Source organism: Corapipo altera, unplaced genomic scaffold, assembly GCF_003945725.1.
Source record: "Corapipo altera isolate COAL_440 unplaced genomic scaffold, ASM394572v1 0, whole genome shotgun sequence".
Taxonomy (NCBI): Eukaryota; Metazoa; Chordata; class Aves; order Passeriformes; family Pipridae; genus Corapipo; species Corapipo altera.
The window spans coordinates 28164209-28183105 of record NW_020884872.1 but is presented as its reverse complement, the minus strand read 5'-3'; the positions used below and the strand labels follow the sequence as shown (position 1 = coordinate 28183105).

Below are 18897 nucleotides of genomic sequence, written 5' to 3'. Positions count from 1 at the left end.
TATGTTTTCCAGCCTTACCATGTTTCACCTACCTTTCCCCAAAGCTGAGACCATTTTGCCCTCTGTTGTAGTACTTGGGAGGCAAGGTGCAAGCCATGCTGCTCTTACTGTCTTCATAGAATCATTAAGGTTAGAAAAGACCTCCAAGATCATCGAGTCCAACCCTTCCCTGGATACCACCACACCCACTAAACTCTATCATGAAGTGGGTGATTCCACCACTTCCCTGGGAAACCTGTTCCAGTGCTTGACAACTTCCACTGAAGAAAATTTTCCTAATGTCCGACCTGTACCTCCCTTGTCACAACCTGAGGCTATTTCCCCTTGTCCTATCACTAGCTGCCTGAGAGAAGAGGCTGATGCCCATCTTGATTCAGTCTCCTTTCAGGTAGTTGTACAGAGCAATAAGACCTCACCTCACCCTTCTTTCTTCAGGCTAAGCAACCCCCAGCCCCAGCCCCTTCACCAGCTCCATTGCCCCTCTCTGGATGCTCTCTAGGACCTCAATGTCCTTCTTGTAGTGAGGGCCCAAATGTGAACACAGTAGTCAAGGTCCAGCCTCCCCAGTACTGAGTACAGGGGCATTAACCCTTTAGCTAATAGTAATCCTTCTCTCAGCAAAGCACTAGGGCAGAGCTGCAGTGTGCTGAGGGATTGCCAGACCCCAAAGGAGAGTGAGGTGTTTGCCTTCCTTTGGGAGTTGTGGATATAAAAGGGAGTTTTGTGGCTATTTATTACAGCTTTCATCATAAAATGAAATCACCAAAGGATAGAATTCAGTGAGTTCTGGTTAGCACAGCGTGCACTTCAAAAATGTCAGTCAGCCAAGTTCTTCAAATGGTGTGCAATACACTAAATCTGATCTGATGCATATATTCAGCTTGTTGAATTAATGAGAGGGGAACGACCTGTGAGCACTTCATACTTGGTACAAAAAGAGACAAATTCAAGAGTGGTGGCAGAAACTAGGAGCAAACTTTCCCTACCCAGTTACACACAGAGTAAGTATATTCCTAAATCTTTCCACATCTGAAGATTCCTGTTGAGGTGTGACATATTTCTTTCCTCCTTTCGCTGGACACAAATGGATTCCATTTGGAAGGTGTACTGTGATTGTACACTGCATAACATGGCCATATTTCTTGCAGTTGGCTTTGGGACAAGAGTTACCTTCCTTTGGATTGTTTCCTTTTGATTTTACTGTCCTGGCAGCACCCTGTTGCTGACAGTTGCCTCTATGGCAAACATGTAGCAGAAATTATGCTACAACAAAGGGTGTTATGTATCCCAATACAGAACACAATTAAAGCATGCCCTAGTAGAGAAGTTAAACTGCTGACTTTTGCAAAGATAAATGTCTTTTGAGTTCTCTTGACCTCCTTGCTTGATGAGAAGAAAAAAATACTTTGGTTTGGGGTTTAGAGTCTATGAACACATTTTTATCAGCTGCATTCAGTTCAGTATTTTCACACACTCAGTTTTGCTGATAATTTTCCCACTGACTTCAGTTAGTAGAGAACGATATTGTATCAGCAGGACCCTTCTGAGGATTGTCTAAATTTCACACCCCCAATGACTGGGTGCAAAAAGGATAGTATTTGTATGTGTTGTGTTTCTTCAGACTGTGAGAACATTTTACTTGTAAATAACAAGTAAATAAAATTAAACCACAATCACAGTTTTGTTTTAAATTATTTTATTTTGAAAAATACACTGTGCAGTGTAATGTCAACTAACTGGAATACTGACACTGTCAATCAGAACTTGTACTTCACACAATGATCAGCTAGTCATGCAATGAACTGTACCTATTGTGACACACTCCCAATTATCATTATCTCCTTATGGCATGGCACAAATCCCTGTACATTGAAACACACTCTACCTTTGCAGTCTTTATACAGATTTGACAGCACACACTTGTCACACAGCTCAAGAACACTGGGGTGAGACCATCACTTTACTGAAACTGAATGGCATTTGCTGTTGATTTCAGTGGGCTGAAGGTTTCACCCTAAATCCACCTATGAATGTATTGTGTGTGGCCACTGTAATCCTTGAACTGTATCACTTGCTTGTAACTGGAATATTTACTGGAAGGAAAAAAAAACAAACATGAAAAATAGTATGTATATCAAAAACAGCCAAATGGTTTTACATCTTATATTTTGAATCAGTTTTTGTTTGCTGTAGAAATCTTAAACACCAACACTGCTACTGGAGATATTCGAGTTGTTTTCCCTCCAGACTTGGAGAGTATAATGGAAAAGGCTAAGTAATGTTAATAGTACAGCGAGACACAGAATGGCAAAGCTAGTTCTGAACATCCGTGTGTTTCAGACTATATATTGGAAGCACGGCTTTCCTCTCTTCTTCCTCACCTCTTAGTTTGAGCTTTAGATATCCTTCCCACATTCAGGGCAAAGGATGTCATCCCTTTCTGTGAGGAAGCCACGACCTACCAATGAAAGAGAGCACTTCTTACAGTTAAAGCAATCATTATGCCACTGCCGTTCTTCAAAGGAGATGTACTTGGTTCCTCCGAGTCCTGTTTGAAAACAAAAGCCTTCTGTTAGAAGCAAAGAATAGCACATCAGCCATCAAGTGATGCAGACTCCCCTCATTGGCATGGAGATCTGACACAGTGTAGTGAAAAAATGCCATTGCGACAAATCCATTTGTTACTATGCTAGTTTTGCCATCCTTATTCTGTAGCGACTAATATATTCATCCCCAAATAATTCTGTTGCTTTCAGCTAAGTGAGTGAGTGAGGCTGTTACAACTGGTAATAATGGTAGAAATGAACTTTTGAGGGATGGCGCTGGAAGATACAGCTGAAGAAAAGCAAAGCACCTGCCCTTGAACAGAATTCTCATAGTTTTCTACAGAATGTTTTATGGCATCTGAGTACGTTATTTTTTTGTTTTGTAAAAGTGCATTTAGATCATTAAAAAAGAAGCCTTTCAGGTTGTGTCATGACTTGATTCATAGCTACAAAGGAAGAGTGCCTCAAGAAAAGAAGCAGATTAGTAAAGAACAGGGAGGATTCCAAAGTTTGAGGCTATGGAGGTTATCATAAGGGATATTGAAGTTGTAGAAGAAAAAAAAGAGTCAAATATGTCTTGGTGGTAATTGTCTTTTGCTTAACCTCAGAAATGTCAAAAAATTTGAATATGATGCATTAGAATGAATATGATGCTTTGGAAGTCAGTGAAAAGATTTAGTTGGCATATATCTTACCTGGTGAGAAAGTTTTTTGTTTAGTTTTGCCTTTAGTAACAACATGTTGAAACAAACCACATCTATCTATATGATAGAAAGGACTGCAATATTCAAGAGAGAAATGCCTCTTTCACACGAACATAAAACAGTACCTATGGGGTTATACACTGGCTTTTCTAGTATGTAATCAATGCTCCAGATGTAACTCACATTTGCAGTTTTGGACTGTATAGATCATACTGTTAAAGGCTAATTACTTCATAGAGGAGGTTATAGTTTTATGCTATTTAATAGTAAAGTTCTAAGCAGTTGCTCCTCTAAATACTTGTGCACTGGGAAGCGGTATCTAAAAGCCTTGTGACTTCTCAGTTGACGTCCTGAGAAGGCAGGGAAGAAATGTGCTCTGATACAGCATGAGGTATAAGCCAGTTAGACACTTCCTGCTGGTGAGGGGACTGTTGTTGCTGAGGTCAGTGATCCCTCTAATGAACACAAGTGGGATGATGTACAGAACATGCACGTCCACTGTGTTCCATAAAAATCAGGGGAAAAGGAGGAAACTTCAATTTAAGGACATCTTCCATTTCTTTTTTGTTAGGCACTGGAAAGGCATCGTAAGTATTTAATGTCATAGATCTTGAATTATATAGTCTCTTCAGTCTTTCAGGTTATTCAGAATAAATTATTGAACCATTTTTAATATTAGAAGTAGTTCACTGAAAAAAAAAAAGGCAAACAAAACCCCAAAAAACCCAAACCAAACAAAAAAAAAAACCAACACACAAAACCCCCACAAAATATAAAAGCTATGAGAGACCTACCACTGATTGGGTTTGTGCACCCAGCACACTTTTTGGCATAGAGATTGCAGAAGCAGCTCAAGCAGTATGCAAACTCATCCTTGGAGGTAAAGCGTTGTCCGGACAACTGCTTCTTGCATCCAGTACAAACGAAGCACTCCTTATGCCATGGCTGCTCCCGGTAAGTAACACCTCCTGTAGTGATAGCCTGTTTTAGGAAAAATAAGACAGAAAGTGTTTTATTAAGGGTTGCAGGTTTGTGTTTTGATTTGGTAGAGAGGAAGGGTGATGAGATTTTTATGGGTGGGAGTCGATCTTGATAAATTACGCAAGTCATTTATTATAATTTCCTAATTTATACAAACAAGACCTATAGTAAAAGTAGTTTATTCTGCATATGTTGTGAAATCTGCCTCTCAGTTGTCCTCTTTGTTTTTCAAGCTATTCTTTCTATGCCACTTTTCATACGCATGTGCTAGAATCTGTCTCATTACTGTTCCTTTACCTTTTCTTTCTTCATGGTGAAATGACTACCTTATGTATTTCAACTTCCTTGTTACTTTGGCAAAGACCTGGGCTTGGCTACTCTTGGGAGCCAACCAGATGAGCAGGGGGTGTTGCCAGGCCTATTTGCAGGTGCTTTAGAGAATCTCTAGGAAGCCAAGTGGACAGGAGCAGGCAAACAGGGGCGTGGCATATCAGTGAGGGTGTGGCACGACAGTTTTCATGGCAGTTCGCACAGGCAGGGTGAGCAGGAAGGGCGCAGTCACTCTCCCTGGCTCTTGCTCGTGGGTTGTGTGGTAGGTGTGCATGGTTTTATTCGATGATTGTTTTTTTTTTCTCTCCTACTCAACTAGATCCAGCAATGGTTTCCAAATGATCAAAAGCCACTGCTGCTGCTGCCAGCAGGAGTGTTCTAACCCAGACAGAACCCCCCAAGAAGAACGCAGCTGTCCAGGTCACTGGCTGTGGGGAGCGTCTGAGCCTGGCATGAGTACTGGAGGACAGTGCTAAAGACACCTGCGAGAGGTGCAATCAGGTGAATGATTAGCTCTGTTTAGTGGCAAAGCTTAAGGAAGAAGTAGAGAGGCTAATGACTATTAGGGAAAGTGAAAGGGAAATAGACCGGTGGAGTCACACCCTTTCAACCTCAAAAGTTCAACAGGAGTCGGAGAAGTCCTGCCCCTCCTGCCATCAGGCAGATGGAACAGACCAAGTAGATGGAAGGGAATGGAAACAGGTCCCTGGTCAGAGACATAAAAGAATCCTCTACTGAGCCCCATCACCTCCCCAGGTGTCCATAAAGAGTAGGTATGAGGCCCTGGACCAAGGGAGTCAGACATATGACACTCAAGAAGAAGATCTGTCTGGAGGCTCTTGTGGTCGCAATCTGTCTATTAGATGATCACAACTGCAGCTATTAAGAAAAAAAGAAGGGTAGTTGTAGTTGGTGATTCCCTTCTGAGGGGAACCGAGGGCCCTGTATGTTGACTGGACCCATCCCACAGGGAAGTCTGGTCCCTTCCTGGGGCTGGGGTGAGGGATATTAGCAAGAGACTCCCCTAGCTAATTTGACCCACTGTTTATTACCCACTGTTGGTAGTACAGGTTGGCAGTGATGAGATTGATAAAAGAGGTGCCAGGGCAATTAAAAAGGACTTTAAGGCTTTGGGTCAAGAAATCTTGAAGGTGCAGGAGCAGGCTCTCCCTATGTGTCGAAAGGTGAGTCGGTGGGGAAGACAACCAGCCTGGCTGAACAGTTAAGGAGAGTTGAGGACAACAAAAAGTGTTTTTATAAATATTTCAATAGCAAAAGGAGGTCCAAGGAAAACCTCTATTCTTTTAGTATGTTCTCTGTATGCTTTCAATATAAAGGGATGCTTAACCCTAAGAGAAGTCTCTTTGTAGCAAATGCTGTGCCTGATGCAGGATGGGAACTGAAAATATCTCTTAAAATTAGTTGATTCTGGATCTTTTTAATACATACAAAAATGAGATATTCTACCTCTTTGGACATAGAATGGGATGGACTTCAATGCCTTAGCTTTCAGGTAAGTAAAGTAAGAGCATTACCTTCTTGCACTGGACACACTGCATGGCAAATTGCTTTTCATAACAGGGTACACAAAAGTTTTGATGGTCCTTAGGGATGAAACTCTTTGTCCCAATAGGCTGTTGGCAGCGGTAGCAGATAAAGCAGGTCTCGTGCCAGCTGTTGCCTTTGTATTCCATCTTCCGAGTACCTGTAATGAGACCAGAGCATCAACTGAACTTCTTCTGGATGAGATGGATGCAATTTGTACTTCTTGTTTGCCTGGCATCTGGCTGTCAGTCAATAAGCAGTGCAGCTCTGAGCTATAGGCTACTTCATGTTTCTACCAGCTTTGCGTAGTATTGAATACCATTTAAAGTTTTTGAAGAGCAAGAGGTTCTTCTTCTCCCGTGAAGCAGAGAAACATTTATTGAAAATAATGATGGCTTAAAACACCTTTTTGTGGTCTTATTAGGCTAATAATGAATTCTAATGCAAAGGAAGATTCTGGCGAACTTGAGAGACGCCAATAAAAGCTGTTGTTAGTGCTGAGTGAAGGTAAGACCATTCCTTGTTGAAGATTGACTTCGTTCATTTCAAATCTATTTTGTTTCTTTTCCAGATAACAGCAAGATACCTGGTTAATTATAGAATCATAGAATCTTTTGGGTTGGAAGGGGCCTTAAAGATCATCTGGTTCCAAACCCCCTGCCATGGGCAGGGACACCTCTCACTGTTTAAAGCCCCATCCTACCTGGCCTTGAACACTGCCAGGGATGGGGCATCCAATTCCTGGCAACCGTCTTTCTTCCCTTTCCCAATGAAGTATAGTCACTGTCCGAGACAAAGGACTAATTCATATCTGCTCTGGGGTCTTTTTCCTGTCCTCATTGAGGTCTACTATGAGTTTGCAATCATTTCCAGCTCAGCAACTCCTAATCTAAATGCTTTTCTGTCTCTTGAGATTTTCAGTAGAAAAGAAGCTTTCTCTCTAAGTTGAAAACATAGTTGCAACGTGAAAGGGAGAAAAACCTTTAAATAGTCCTTAAAAGAAAAATAGAAAAGTGGTTTACTACTTAGGAAATGAATGATTCTCTGGAATCAAGGTTTAGGGTTCAGATACTTTGTTTTGCAGATTCAGTCCACTGTATGACAGGTGGACTCTGAGCCCTTCCAGGAAATTGGAGATGCCCTATTATATGAACAAATTTCTTTGCACACTGTATAATTTCCTATTTACCACTTCAAGTCAGAATATTTGATACTGGTCAGAAGGATAAACAAACAAATGTTGTTCCTACAGTTCTGCATCATTCTTGAAGCCTGTAACAACAAACATGATGTCAAATGCTTGGAAGACCAACAAGCCAAGCATGCTGGCTAATGATGAAGGACCACACTAATGCCCTTAATGCTAACTCTCCACCCCACCATTACTTGCAGAGTTAAGTTTTGCCATTTTCCCCCTTCTCATATATTAATTCATCTTTATTTACTAGTTGCATGTTTTTCTTCTTTTTTTTTTTTTTTATGGTCTTATTAAATTCTGCCCAGAGGCATACTTCAAGATTTATTTGGTGGTGGGGTTTTTTAAAGCATTTACCTGCAGCAGTAGTAAGTGAACTGTTAGTTATCTTTCTGCCTGATGCTTATATGCTTGAATATTTCTGTTCCATTTTATTAATGGACGTCTTCTAAAAATTATGCCCTCTCTGTGCTGCTAAATTTCTATATCATGCCAAGGAGCAAACAAATCAGTCCTTGAAGGAATGATGTTGTGGAAAAGGAGATGTGATTTTTTTTTTTTATAGTCTAGAATTTTACTTTCACATTTTCAGCTGTTCTCTCTCAGGGATTGTGTTGTTACTGAAACTCAAGGCAGGGGGAGCCTGGACTGAAGTCAGTGTGAGTTTAATTTGCAGAAGGATTGAAAGATAAATCTTGTAATTACTTTAGTATTTAACAGGCATACTGCTTTTAAATATTGTTGTTATTTCTAGTTATAAGTCCTACTTTATCATCAAGCCCTCATTTTTACACCTTAGGAGCACAATGTTTTGGTTTTGCTTTTGTCTGAGGTGACCAATGTCAGAACCAGCTGACAAAGTAACTAGTAATCATAATGGAGTGTGTACAAGGATTCTTCAAATTGCCTTTTAATATTTTATTTCTGCACTGATAGCCCTTTCAATTTAAAGCCCTCAGATTATTACAGAATGTTGTAGTGTTGACATGACCAGATGAGGTTTTAACAATCTATTACTATAACCTCATGTTTCATGTTGAAAAAGAAAATAGCTCTTTCCTGTTTCTTCATATCTTTGTGCTCAAGAAGGACCTCAGAGTCACTTTGATGAATTTTTCATTTTTTTCTGAGAGAAGCTAAATTTAGAGTAATCACATAAAAAGCTAAATTTCAAATTAAGTAAGCTGTTAAATTTGCAAGCTGTTTCCAGTTTTCAAGAAGTGGAAGTCAATCAAGACAGAGTACAAAGTTGGGATTGGATAGAAAGTTCAATATTATTTTTCCAGACATCAAAAGCCTTTTAATGAATACTGCTGTAAAAAAATTATAAATCCTGTTAATAAAAATGCTAAGTAAAATAAATACTAATTTTCAAGAGTAATCTCTTTTATGTGAATAATAATTCTACCATGAGCAGAACATCATGAACATTACGAACATTACATGTTCTGGTCATGGAAATGGCTTAGAATGCACAATCAACTACATTTTATATAGTTCACCATGACTTAGCAGAAATAGTCAAGGAAAAAGATCTGTAAGAAATGTTGCTGAGTTTGGGCTTAATATTTAGCCTAATCTTTTCTTAGTCCAGAAAGTGAACATCCTAACCTGGCATAATAGTCTTCTTGCACTCATTACATTTGGAAGAGTATTCGTTGGAGTAGCAGTCAGTACAAAGTAGATGTTCCTCTTTTGCAGCAAAAGGTTTGTCCACCAATGAATTCTTGCACTGGAAGCAGTGGAAGCAGGTTTCATGCCAGTGGCGGTCCTTGTAAGACAGATCCTGTAGAAATCCAAAACCACAAAGCAAGTGGAATGAACAGTTTGCACAACTAGAAGCTCAGATAATGCAAATATATCCAAATCTGAACTGCAGCCAGGAGCTGGGACTAATTTGTACAGTTCAAGAAAACAAAATGTTCTGATGAAGGTGAACTTATTTTGCTGTGATAACTAAGAACAGATCATGACAACTACTGACCCTTTTTCAGTTCAAGGTAACTTTTTTTGTATGTAGAGGAACAACTAATTTCATTTAGGTATTTCCTTTGAGAATAAAGCTCCACTTTTGAGTTAGATTAAAACTCGTTAACCTCATAGATGTGCGTTATCTATTGCTGATTCCTAAGTAATTTCATACATATTCACTCCTGAACAGAAATCCCTTTCCCAACTGCTTTCTGGTACTTTTTCAGTTCAACAGACTTACACCAAGGGTGAAACAGATCTGACCTCTTTGGGTTTTTTTTCACTGCAATAAGTCTTTACGGACTCTTATGTTTTGTTTTACGTATATTTCACTATACCTATATATTGGACTGAAAGATGTGAGATCACATTGTACCTGCACCCAGTGATCCAGAACACTGGCCAAATGATTAATGTGAGGGTGTAAGTATTTAAAATACTCTCCACAGTGGTCCTCTTATTATTTAAAAAAAACCCAATCCTTCTAAAAATTGTGACCTAAAGCAATGAATTGGGCTTTTTAAAATTTGAATTAAGGTGGCCTAATCATGTAACACTCGAACAGTGACTTTGGTTTCTCACAAAATGGAGCTTGGATTGTTACAAGTAAAGGTGTCTACCCCAAAATATATAGGCTTCGGTTTGGGTTGGGAGTGTGAGTGATTAGTACTGCCATGAATGGAGCAGAAATAACTTCTAGCTCAAGATCCACTATGTATTTGTTGCAGGCACTGAGCTAATCTGGTTAACTGAAGGAAACAAATGAGTTGTAGAATACCAGATTTTTTAGTTGTGTAAAGCATCACGAAGTGTTTGTACCTGATCTGGCCTAAGCTGCTCTATGTCAGTCAGTACAGTCACAGGTAACTCCAAATGAGCAATCTTAGCCCAGAGCAAACAAAAGATATTGTAGATCTGGGTTAACTTAAAATAACAGCACATTATGTCTTCAGGAGCCTTGTTCTCATAAGTAGTTAATAGGAAACACTGATATAGTTTCATCTAGCTTAGCTGATATGTAGTAACTTGTTAAATGATAGTGATTTCAGTCAGAAATTGACCATGCAATTAAGCACTTTTGTTTGGTCGTCTGCACTACTCACCTAAATTTCCTAAATCACTGTGTATAACAGTTTGTACCAATGCGTTTTGCATCTCTGAGATTGCACTCTGTGACAGAATATCTAAGACTCCCACTTTACAGCTTCCAGGCACTTGTTTATTCAGCTCATCTATTCTTTTCAGCTAGCACCTTTTGAAACAGCACAAATTTCTCACCATAAAATTTTAATCTTTTTTAATAAAAAATTGAAAACAATTTTTTTCAGAAGTTGTTTACATTTTTTTCTCTTCAAATGATGTTGAATAGCCTAAATCTGATCTCAGATTATATTTTCAACAGAAAAGACTGTAATATACAGCCAACAGTGATTTCCAAAATGTGAAATTTGCCTGGTAGAAAGTAGAATCACAACAGATCTGATTTTCTTTCTTTTGCAACATGATGTATTCCATTCCTTTTCCCCACTTGCTGCCTTTTTCCTCTTTTCGCAATTTTCTGCAAGCTATCTTTTAATCTCCACAGTTCACGTGCTGATGTCTGCTTATTTTGTCAATAAGATTTTACCCTGGAGAAGGTGCATGCCTTTTAGAAGAGGAGTAATGAAGAAAAAAATTAGGTGTGAATGATGAAAGATTTGATTCTTGAGTCAGTTATGATGGCAGATTATATAGGTAGTAGCTGGGTAGGTGAAAGTAGCAGATATTTCATCATGGCAAAGTGATGAAGAACAACTGCAACATAAAGTACCCAAGATAAAGACTGGATTGAATAATCTTCAGATACTTTGGATTGTTATAACATTGAATGTAGAGAGAATCTAAGATGCCTGGTTTTGAGATGCCTACAATAGAATATTAGAATGATGAATTGGATATCGCCTTCTCTCTCTGAATCTGTCACATCTGTAAGCAAGGAAGTCCAAGGTACTGATGAAACCATATATGCATCATGATTCTTCTTAAGTCAGTGTAATAAAGTCACTGAAAAGGAGGTTTGGTCTACTTCAGTGTGTTGTCTATATTGCTGGAACCTTTGGCTTGTTCGTAAGCTGTGGATGTATTGATCTGGAGCAGATTCTACACTGGAGAAGTTACATGTGCATAACTGACTTCAAACTTATCTGAAGGTCAGGCTGGTCCTCTGCTAAGCTAAAAGAGCATCAGATTTAGTCTAGGCATGTGAATACTAGTTTATGCTAGCTGATAGTAACCCAAATGAATCTGTTCCAGCTAAAGTTACAAGGGATATACAACTAATTCCTGTTTATTGCATGGATTTCCAGGAAGAACCAAAACAGAATATTACTATTGTGGACTCGGAACTGCAGTATATCCTTAAAATATTGATAGGCATGACTTGTCAGCTGTTTCATGCAGCTCAAGGGAAATGAGTCCCTGGTGCTATATATTTTAAGTGTAGATTTTAATGCAACCTCCTATGTTGCCTTAAAGAGTTATATAGAGAATGACTCTTTCTGCCATCATCTGTGCCTCTATGAAAACTGACTGCCATGTGCTTTTGTTAGAGAAGGCACCCATGAACATATATAAGAGACTTGTTAGATAAAGCACAGATAAGAGACTGAAGAATTACCATAGACTGGCATTTGAGGAGTGGAATGGGAGATGCATACACACAGGTGCTCATGGACATGCTCTGCCCTGTACAAGCATTTTGCAGCTGAAGTGCAGAGAGCACCAAGCCAGTCTGAGATCTGCTACTACGGAAAAGAGAAAGGGAGGACGATAATACCATCTCTGCAGAGCTGTGATAAATCCTGTAGCAGTATTTGGAGGGAGAAATTTTAACACTTCGTTCAGTGACATTTCTTCTGAATATAGAAAATAATCCTTCTCTCATATAGTTTCATTTGAAGATTAAAAATTAACTAAATTAGCAATCCCTGAAACTACTCATATTTTAATGGGCTCTTTTCTCAGTCTGATCTCAGTATCAACCTCAGCTGAAAATTTCAGCTCAGGGTTCCTTGACACAACCAAATGAACAATGAATGTTTCTCAAACAAACATCAGTGTCAACCAAGTGGAGATCTTTTGTAGGTGCTCAGATGACTGTAAGCAAAACTTGACGCAAGATCCTATTTGTATCTGAAACTTTTTAGAGTCATGCCATGCAAAACAGGTTTGAAACTCATGGTTTTGAAAAGCCACTATGTGCTTTTAGAGTAATTTTATTTTCTCTTATTTTCCTTATGGCACTCGCAAAGAAAACTTTGACAAAATAACTGTTAACATTGGCAAGATGATGTTTTAACAGCTTTTCCATAGTTCTGTACAGTTTTGCTCCAGTGTGGTTTATTTAGTCTCTAGGGTGAGACTGTGACTTTTTTTAAACTAGAAAATTGTTTTTAAAAAAATCCAAAACCTAGAAGACCCCCAAGACTAGAGTTACCAGGTCACCGGGTTACTCTTAAGGCTCCTCATATGTTGTCTTCTACTCCAGCTTTTTAAATCTAAGTAAACTGAAGCCTTTATGCATTAGCATTTCTCCTGAACTGGCTTTCAGCAGGGACCCAACAGGAAGAAGGAGATTAGAGAGCTTATTGCCAGAAGAGGAACTGCATGTGTTGTTCACAAAGACTACATTAGGCTTTTTTGCCTACTGAAATGCTCTTTTCAGAAGAGCAGAGGAAACGGGGTACGCCAACAAAATGCTGTGCAGATTGTACACTACACATACCCTGTAGCAAAGCACTTAAGTATGTTAGACTGGCACATACCTGTCAAAAGCATGCTGCGAAAAGATAAAACCAAGCAATACTGTGCTGGACCCAGACCCTTAGGGGTATGAGAAGATATTAGGGTATCTACCTCTTTTACCATTCCACTTTACAACTAGTCTGAGATTCAGTAATGCACTGAAAAAGTGCTGCAAGTCAGGACAAGGTTTAAATACTTAGAATGAGAAAAATAATTATTTTATCCCTTTTCTTATCTACATTACTAGAGGTTTTAATTTTTTGTTTAGTTTATTTTAGACTGACCCTTCTGACTCATTTTTGGCCTGTGTGCTGAGACAGTAGCTTCATCTCACAATCCACTTATAATTTAATTCTCACATGTTGCAGTGGGAGTGTTCACCCCTTTCTGCCTGCCAAGGCCAACTTGTGGACTGCATTAAACACTGGATTACTGTAGGTATTTCCTGGTTTTGCAATGATTTCTATACCATAGGATCTGCAAGGAAAGTATTAAAAAAGCCAAAGTCAACCAAAAGTCATGCTTCAGCAGTTAAGCACATGAGAATATAATGGATGGATTTCCAGAAAGAAACTTGAAACTGTAGGTGTGGTAAGTGTTCACCAGGGATGTAGGCAATAAAATGTCTTTTTTTTTTTTTTTTTTTTAGAAAAGGTAAATTTATACTAAAACGTGTTAACATATGAATAATGTATATAGCTGTGAGAGAAATGGCATCGTGTTTTTCTACTGCCTGCCAATGCCTTCTACCACGCAGTATGTGAAGCTTTTAATCTGTCTGTGAAACATCAGCTAGAATTGTTTACAGTTAATGAAATGGCCTAAATCCAAAGATGTCATTCAGACACATGTTGTCAATCTGGGATTTTTTGATGGAAAAAAGTTGATTTTTTATAAATAAAGAACAAATCAGTTATTACTCAGTTACTTTCACAGCTACCCATAAATTACTATAAAAACTAGAAAGATAGTGAAACAAATTTTCCCCTGATTTGAATTCAAGGAAAGCTTTTCTTCAGTATGGTTGTCTTGTGGACTCTCTGTGCCATAGCTTAAACACAATGGGAAAATCTGGCATCAGTTTCAACCTCTCAGATCCCAGTGCTGTCAGAATTGGAGTATTACCAGTGTCCGAGCAGGCTTAAGTTCAACTCAGGTGAATTAATTCTGTGCATCAGTGCTGGTACACTACAGTAGTTCAGAGACAGAGAGCTGGCTGTCCTCTTGTCAACACCCATTTTACTTTGGTTTAACCCTGTCATCAAAAGAAGGGCTGTTTTTAATTGGGAGGGCTGGAAAGAGGGAAATTAAGAGCACCTGGTTCTCAGTGCAGCTTTTCTAAGTGTAGAAAAACAATGGTGGCCTAGAAGGGACTTGCAAAAGAAGATTTGAGGTGAGAGCTGCATGGGACTTTTCAGGTTGTAATGTGGGTGCAAGAATGGGTACCCCTGCTAGATGCAGAGGCCCAGACATGACCTTTTCTGATAACACTATCACTCCACTAGATTTTTGTTCCAAATTTTACAACCGTAGGTTATGTCAGAACATATAAACAAATGTGGAGTCCATTTTGTACATGAAGTAAACATACTGGTTTCATTCTCAAACACAGTGCAATTTATCTTCTTTGTTGAGGTGAAAAAGTAAATGCAATGTTTAAAAAGATATATAGAAAAATACATATGTATATGTCTGTGTGTATATTTCTTATGTATTTATATCCCTATGTATACATACAGTTTAATGGGAAGCAGAAGTCTGATTTTTTTGGGACTTTGTGTTTCACAGCTGAATTATGCTCAGTCATATAGTGGACATACTTGGTCTGAAACTTGTCTTGGGGCTGAGACATTTGTAAGGGTTCTCTCAAATGTGTTCTCTAGTGTCTGTTACTGCAATTGAAAAACTACTCTAGTTTTCTTTTCAGTGAGAACATTCATAGCATGTCTTTTTCTACCCAAGCACATGTTGAGTTTTTTTTCAGAAATCTTGTAGCAATTTAAGTTTCAGCTTTTATCCGTCTGGCAGAATTTGGTTAAAATTGGTCAACACGTTCAAAAGCTACAACATAAAGCATGGACAGGCACAAACAGCGGTCACAGAAACAAAAAAGGACATGTTCATTTCTGGTATGCTTCATAGCTTTTTAAGAAATATTTATTTACTATCTCTTAGTTGTGTTTTCCGCATATAGATCTGGTTCTTTACATATGTAAAATATTCTTATATTGTAGACTAAGGGGCCCTTTTTTTTTTCCTATCTGCTATTAGAGTGCTTATTGCTTAAAAAACCCCTGTATATTGGATAACACCCACACTCCCTAAATCCATAAATCTGGGTTGAAAAGTTCAGCCTGATTAATTCCTGAATACTTTGACCAAGATTTGTTGAAGCTAGTCCAAGTTTTTAAATTCTTGAATATCAACACATGGAAATATCTTCTCAGGGGATTAGAAAGAGACCTTAAAACAAAAGCGCATTCTGGAATGGGACAAAAATATTTTGCTTTTTCAGGTCAGGACAGGCCAGCTGTATCTCTTCTCTAATCTGAATATTTATGAGCTGTAGGAAAGCTGGCAATTTCATACCCCGTTACAGACTATTCCCTGTCTTGATGATGAAACACTCTTACCTTTCTAAAGTTTCTGAAAGGGACTTTCCCACTGATTTGCCAATAGAGTGGGGTAGATCTATTTGGAAGACATGCAACATTTATTTTTTCCAATCTGAGTAAGCATATATTTTTGTATCTCTGAACTAGTGATTGAGTAGTAGTATCACTAATAGGAATTAATTGGTGCTTCTAGAGGTACAGATAAGCAATGGAGAAAATCAAACGTCAGATCTCCTTGTATCGGTCAAGAATCCTATGGTCATGCAATGCAAATTGCAATTCTACTGCAGTCTCACTCTGTCAGTGAAACTCTTGCCCAACTTTGAACAGGTCAATTTTGTGCAAGGAGGACGGCTATTGGATGGAGTCAGTCTGTAGCAGTCCAACAGACACTTCACTAGATGACTCAAGAAATGCAGGTGGTTACACCTTATTGTACCAGGGAGGTGTTTCCATGTGGTACAGCAGTGCACAGCTCAAGCAGAGTCTATTCTCTCTCCTTTTCAACCTTTAGTTAGACTCCTTTATCATCATTTAAAAGGCTATTTTTTCTAACTCTATCTGATTTATTATGTTGGTCAGCATTAGCTAGATTTTGTGGTCCCCAAGTTGGCACTTTTTCTTGAGCGTGTCTTGTCTCTTTGATGACCATAGAATTATGATCACTGGAAAGCCAGCAGTGGCTTCCCTCCCTCTGACTCAAAGTTAAGAAAAATCTGCTTCTGCCACCCTTCCAGATCACAGCTGGCCCTGAGGACAGACTCTCCTAATGACTTAGAGAGAATTTCTTACATCAGATCATTTTTTACCTTGCGGGAAGGCATTTCTATAACCATGCCTGGTAAAGAAGGGTTTGACAAAGGAAGTGCTAAAAAGCAGATACAGGGGTCCAGAAACTATGCTCTCCCGGCAAAAAGAACCCCTACGTAGCTGTTAGGCTGGATCCTTCCAGGTCTCAGCTCTGTTTCCAGGCTGCTCTACCAAGATTTCTGTAACAAGACACAAATCTGGCATACCTTGCAGTCAGCGCCAATAGGTTTTTCACATTCCTCGCAGGTATTGGAATAAAGATTTTCATAGCATTTCACACAATAGGGGCTGTCCTCCTTCAGGATGTACTTCTTACCGAACAGGGACTCTTTGCAGTAGTGGCAGTCAAAGCGCTCAGTCATGTTGGTATCTGGAGTCCAGCTATCCTGTCACGAAGACAGAAACAGGCACATACATGTCAGACTGAGCTACGCTTGACCCAATCCCCCAAGAAAGGTTTTTCAATTCTTGTTTACCACATTGTACCTCAGTTTTAATCTGACTTTCGGTCAAAATAAATGAACACAATAGGAAGAAACTGGACTATAAATTCTACAGTGCAGGGCAATGACAATAGCCCATCTACTTCAGCCATCCACTGATCTGTCTCTCACCAGAACTAATGTTAGAGACAAGAAGGAGGAGTAACCCTTGAGTCTGAAGAATTCTCATGGGATTTGTGAAGGGGATTTGACCAATAGATCCAAAGCAAGAAGGTGTCTTTTTAGGGGGTGGAGGGAGCCAAGTACATTAGGAGGATGAGCCAGCTAATCTTCAGAAACATCTCCTGCATAAGGCAAGACAAAGGTTCTCATTGCTAGTAGACTTTAGTAACGCGCAGACTCTCAGGCACCACTGTTGTGTGCTTCTGCATCTTCCTTCTCTGCATACTCAGTAAACCAGTGTCTGGAAATTGTTCCCCTGCAGGCAAACACCAACTCTGCATCTCTCCTCGTGCATGAGACTATAGGCGCTGTTAACAGCAGGAGGTATAGGGTTGGTGATTGTATATCTCATTCTTCTCTGATGCAACTGAATGAGTTATCCAACTGCACTGGCACACAAGTGGGAGCTAGATGCCCTGGCTCAGACAAATGTCAGACAATGATTATGGAAGGGGAAAAGCAAGTGGAAGAAACTGCATAGGATGTTTCAGCTTATCTGAATTAGGAACAACTGCTGTTTACTCCTCGGGTCTTATGTCTCTATCATTTTCTGGATGCACATACAAGCAACAATGACACAAATGCCTTTGATTAACCACAATTTATTTTGGGTTTCATTAGAGTCATCAGCTTCTTTCTTAACCTGAGGGTTGCAACATGTGTTGCACCTGAAATCTGTTTGGAGGTTACAGCTGGAGAGGGCATAGCTGCCTGCTTAGGAAAGGAAATTTCACAAATGGAAAGTGAATGCCATGTGGACTGCATGATTTTCACTGCCTGCCAGGCCTCATCTCCTCTTTAAACCACATTTGATGTATAAATCCTTAAATGTTTTGAGTACTACTGGCTTAAGTGGGTACCTCTGTCTTTCACACACAAGTCACATTTACAGCAGCTGCAGTCCTTTTGCCAATATCACCTCTCAAACAAAAAGTTGTTACTTGCTTAGAGTTCTTGGCACAGGTTGCTGGATTCTGGAGTTTGTCCTATCCTTCTGGTAGTGGGAGCCACCCACAGGGCATTCTGAAATCCTGAGTTCTCCTCCAGAATTTCAGTTTTTATTATTATCTTCCATTCACTATAGCTGAAATGTGATTAGGATTTTAGGGCAGACTGAATGGGCAAGTTTATATTGTTTTTATGGGTAGAAAGCTTTTTTTGTTTGGCTTTTTTTCTGATGGTTGATCAACTGCTGAATTGACCAGCCCAGACTGAGGGGTGAGTGGTTTTGAGGGGTGAGGGGTGTGTACCATAGGTTAGTGATGGCCTAGCTGCTGGAAAGTCTTTTGAACTACAAGTAACTACTAAAGAAAAAGGAGAGACAAACTACCAAACCCCAAAATATGCTTGGAGGAAAAATCATGACAACTGGTCATCTGTGCTACTGACAAGCCAGAATGAGTAGCAGTCCAGCTGCTTTGACCTTAAAGATGCCCTAGGAACTGATTAACTTTCTTATCTCAAAGGGGAGCTGGGAGTACCTTAGGTGCTCTTTGTCCTTAAGGACTAGAGAGGATCATAGGGACTGATAAGACAAAGACAGAAGGTAAGAAGACATGCTGCAGAGAGAAGTGCAGTGACTACCCAAAGTTCCTGTCTAGCCCATCTCCAACAGCAGTAGCTAGCAATGGAAGTCAAAGACAAGAGAACAGGGGCAGTAGAGAGGGACATTTCCTTAACAACTGCTTCCAGCAAGTTAGTCTCCTCTTGAAGTAGAGTTGCAGTCATTACCACAACATTTAAAAGATGATG

The 18897-nt window shown here is 39.4% G+C and overlaps 1 protein-coding gene and 1 long non-coding RNA gene across 7 annotated transcripts in view; one reads left to right on the top strand and one right to left on the bottom strand.

The window, feature by feature from the left end:
• The first annotated feature begins 86 nt into the window (after positions 1 to 86).
• On the top strand, positions 87 to 18437 carry LOC113949295. The gene is made up of 3 exons (XR_003528401.1): positions 87 to 209; positions 8969 to 8974; positions 18428 to 18437. It is a non-coding gene; the product is annotated as an uncharacterized LOC113949295 (long non-coding RNA).
• Positions 1626 to 18897, bottom strand: part of FHL2 (four and a half LIM domains 2) — a 60241-nt gene continuing 42969 nt past the window's right edge. For 5 of the 6 annotated variants that reach the window (XM_027647652.1, XM_027647637.1, XM_027647660.1 and 2 more), the window contains 5 exons: positions 16687 to 16866; positions 8913 to 9087; positions 6097 to 6266; positions 4045 to 4231; positions 1627 to 2548 (listed from right to left, as the gene is read on the bottom strand). In XM_027647652.1, the coding sequence (XP_027503453.1) occupies positions 2397 to 2548; positions 4045 to 4231; positions 6097 to 6266; positions 8913 to 9087; positions 16687 to 16842 (840 nt within the window). In that variant the 5' untranslated portion in view covers positions 16843 to 16866 and the 3' untranslated portion in view covers positions 1627 to 2396. Of the gene's footprint in view, positions 2549 to 4044; positions 4232 to 6096; positions 6267 to 8912; positions 9088 to 16686; positions 16867 to 18897 lie in introns of all 6 variants that reach the window. The other variant, XM_027647668.1, reaches the window with a different exon arrangement.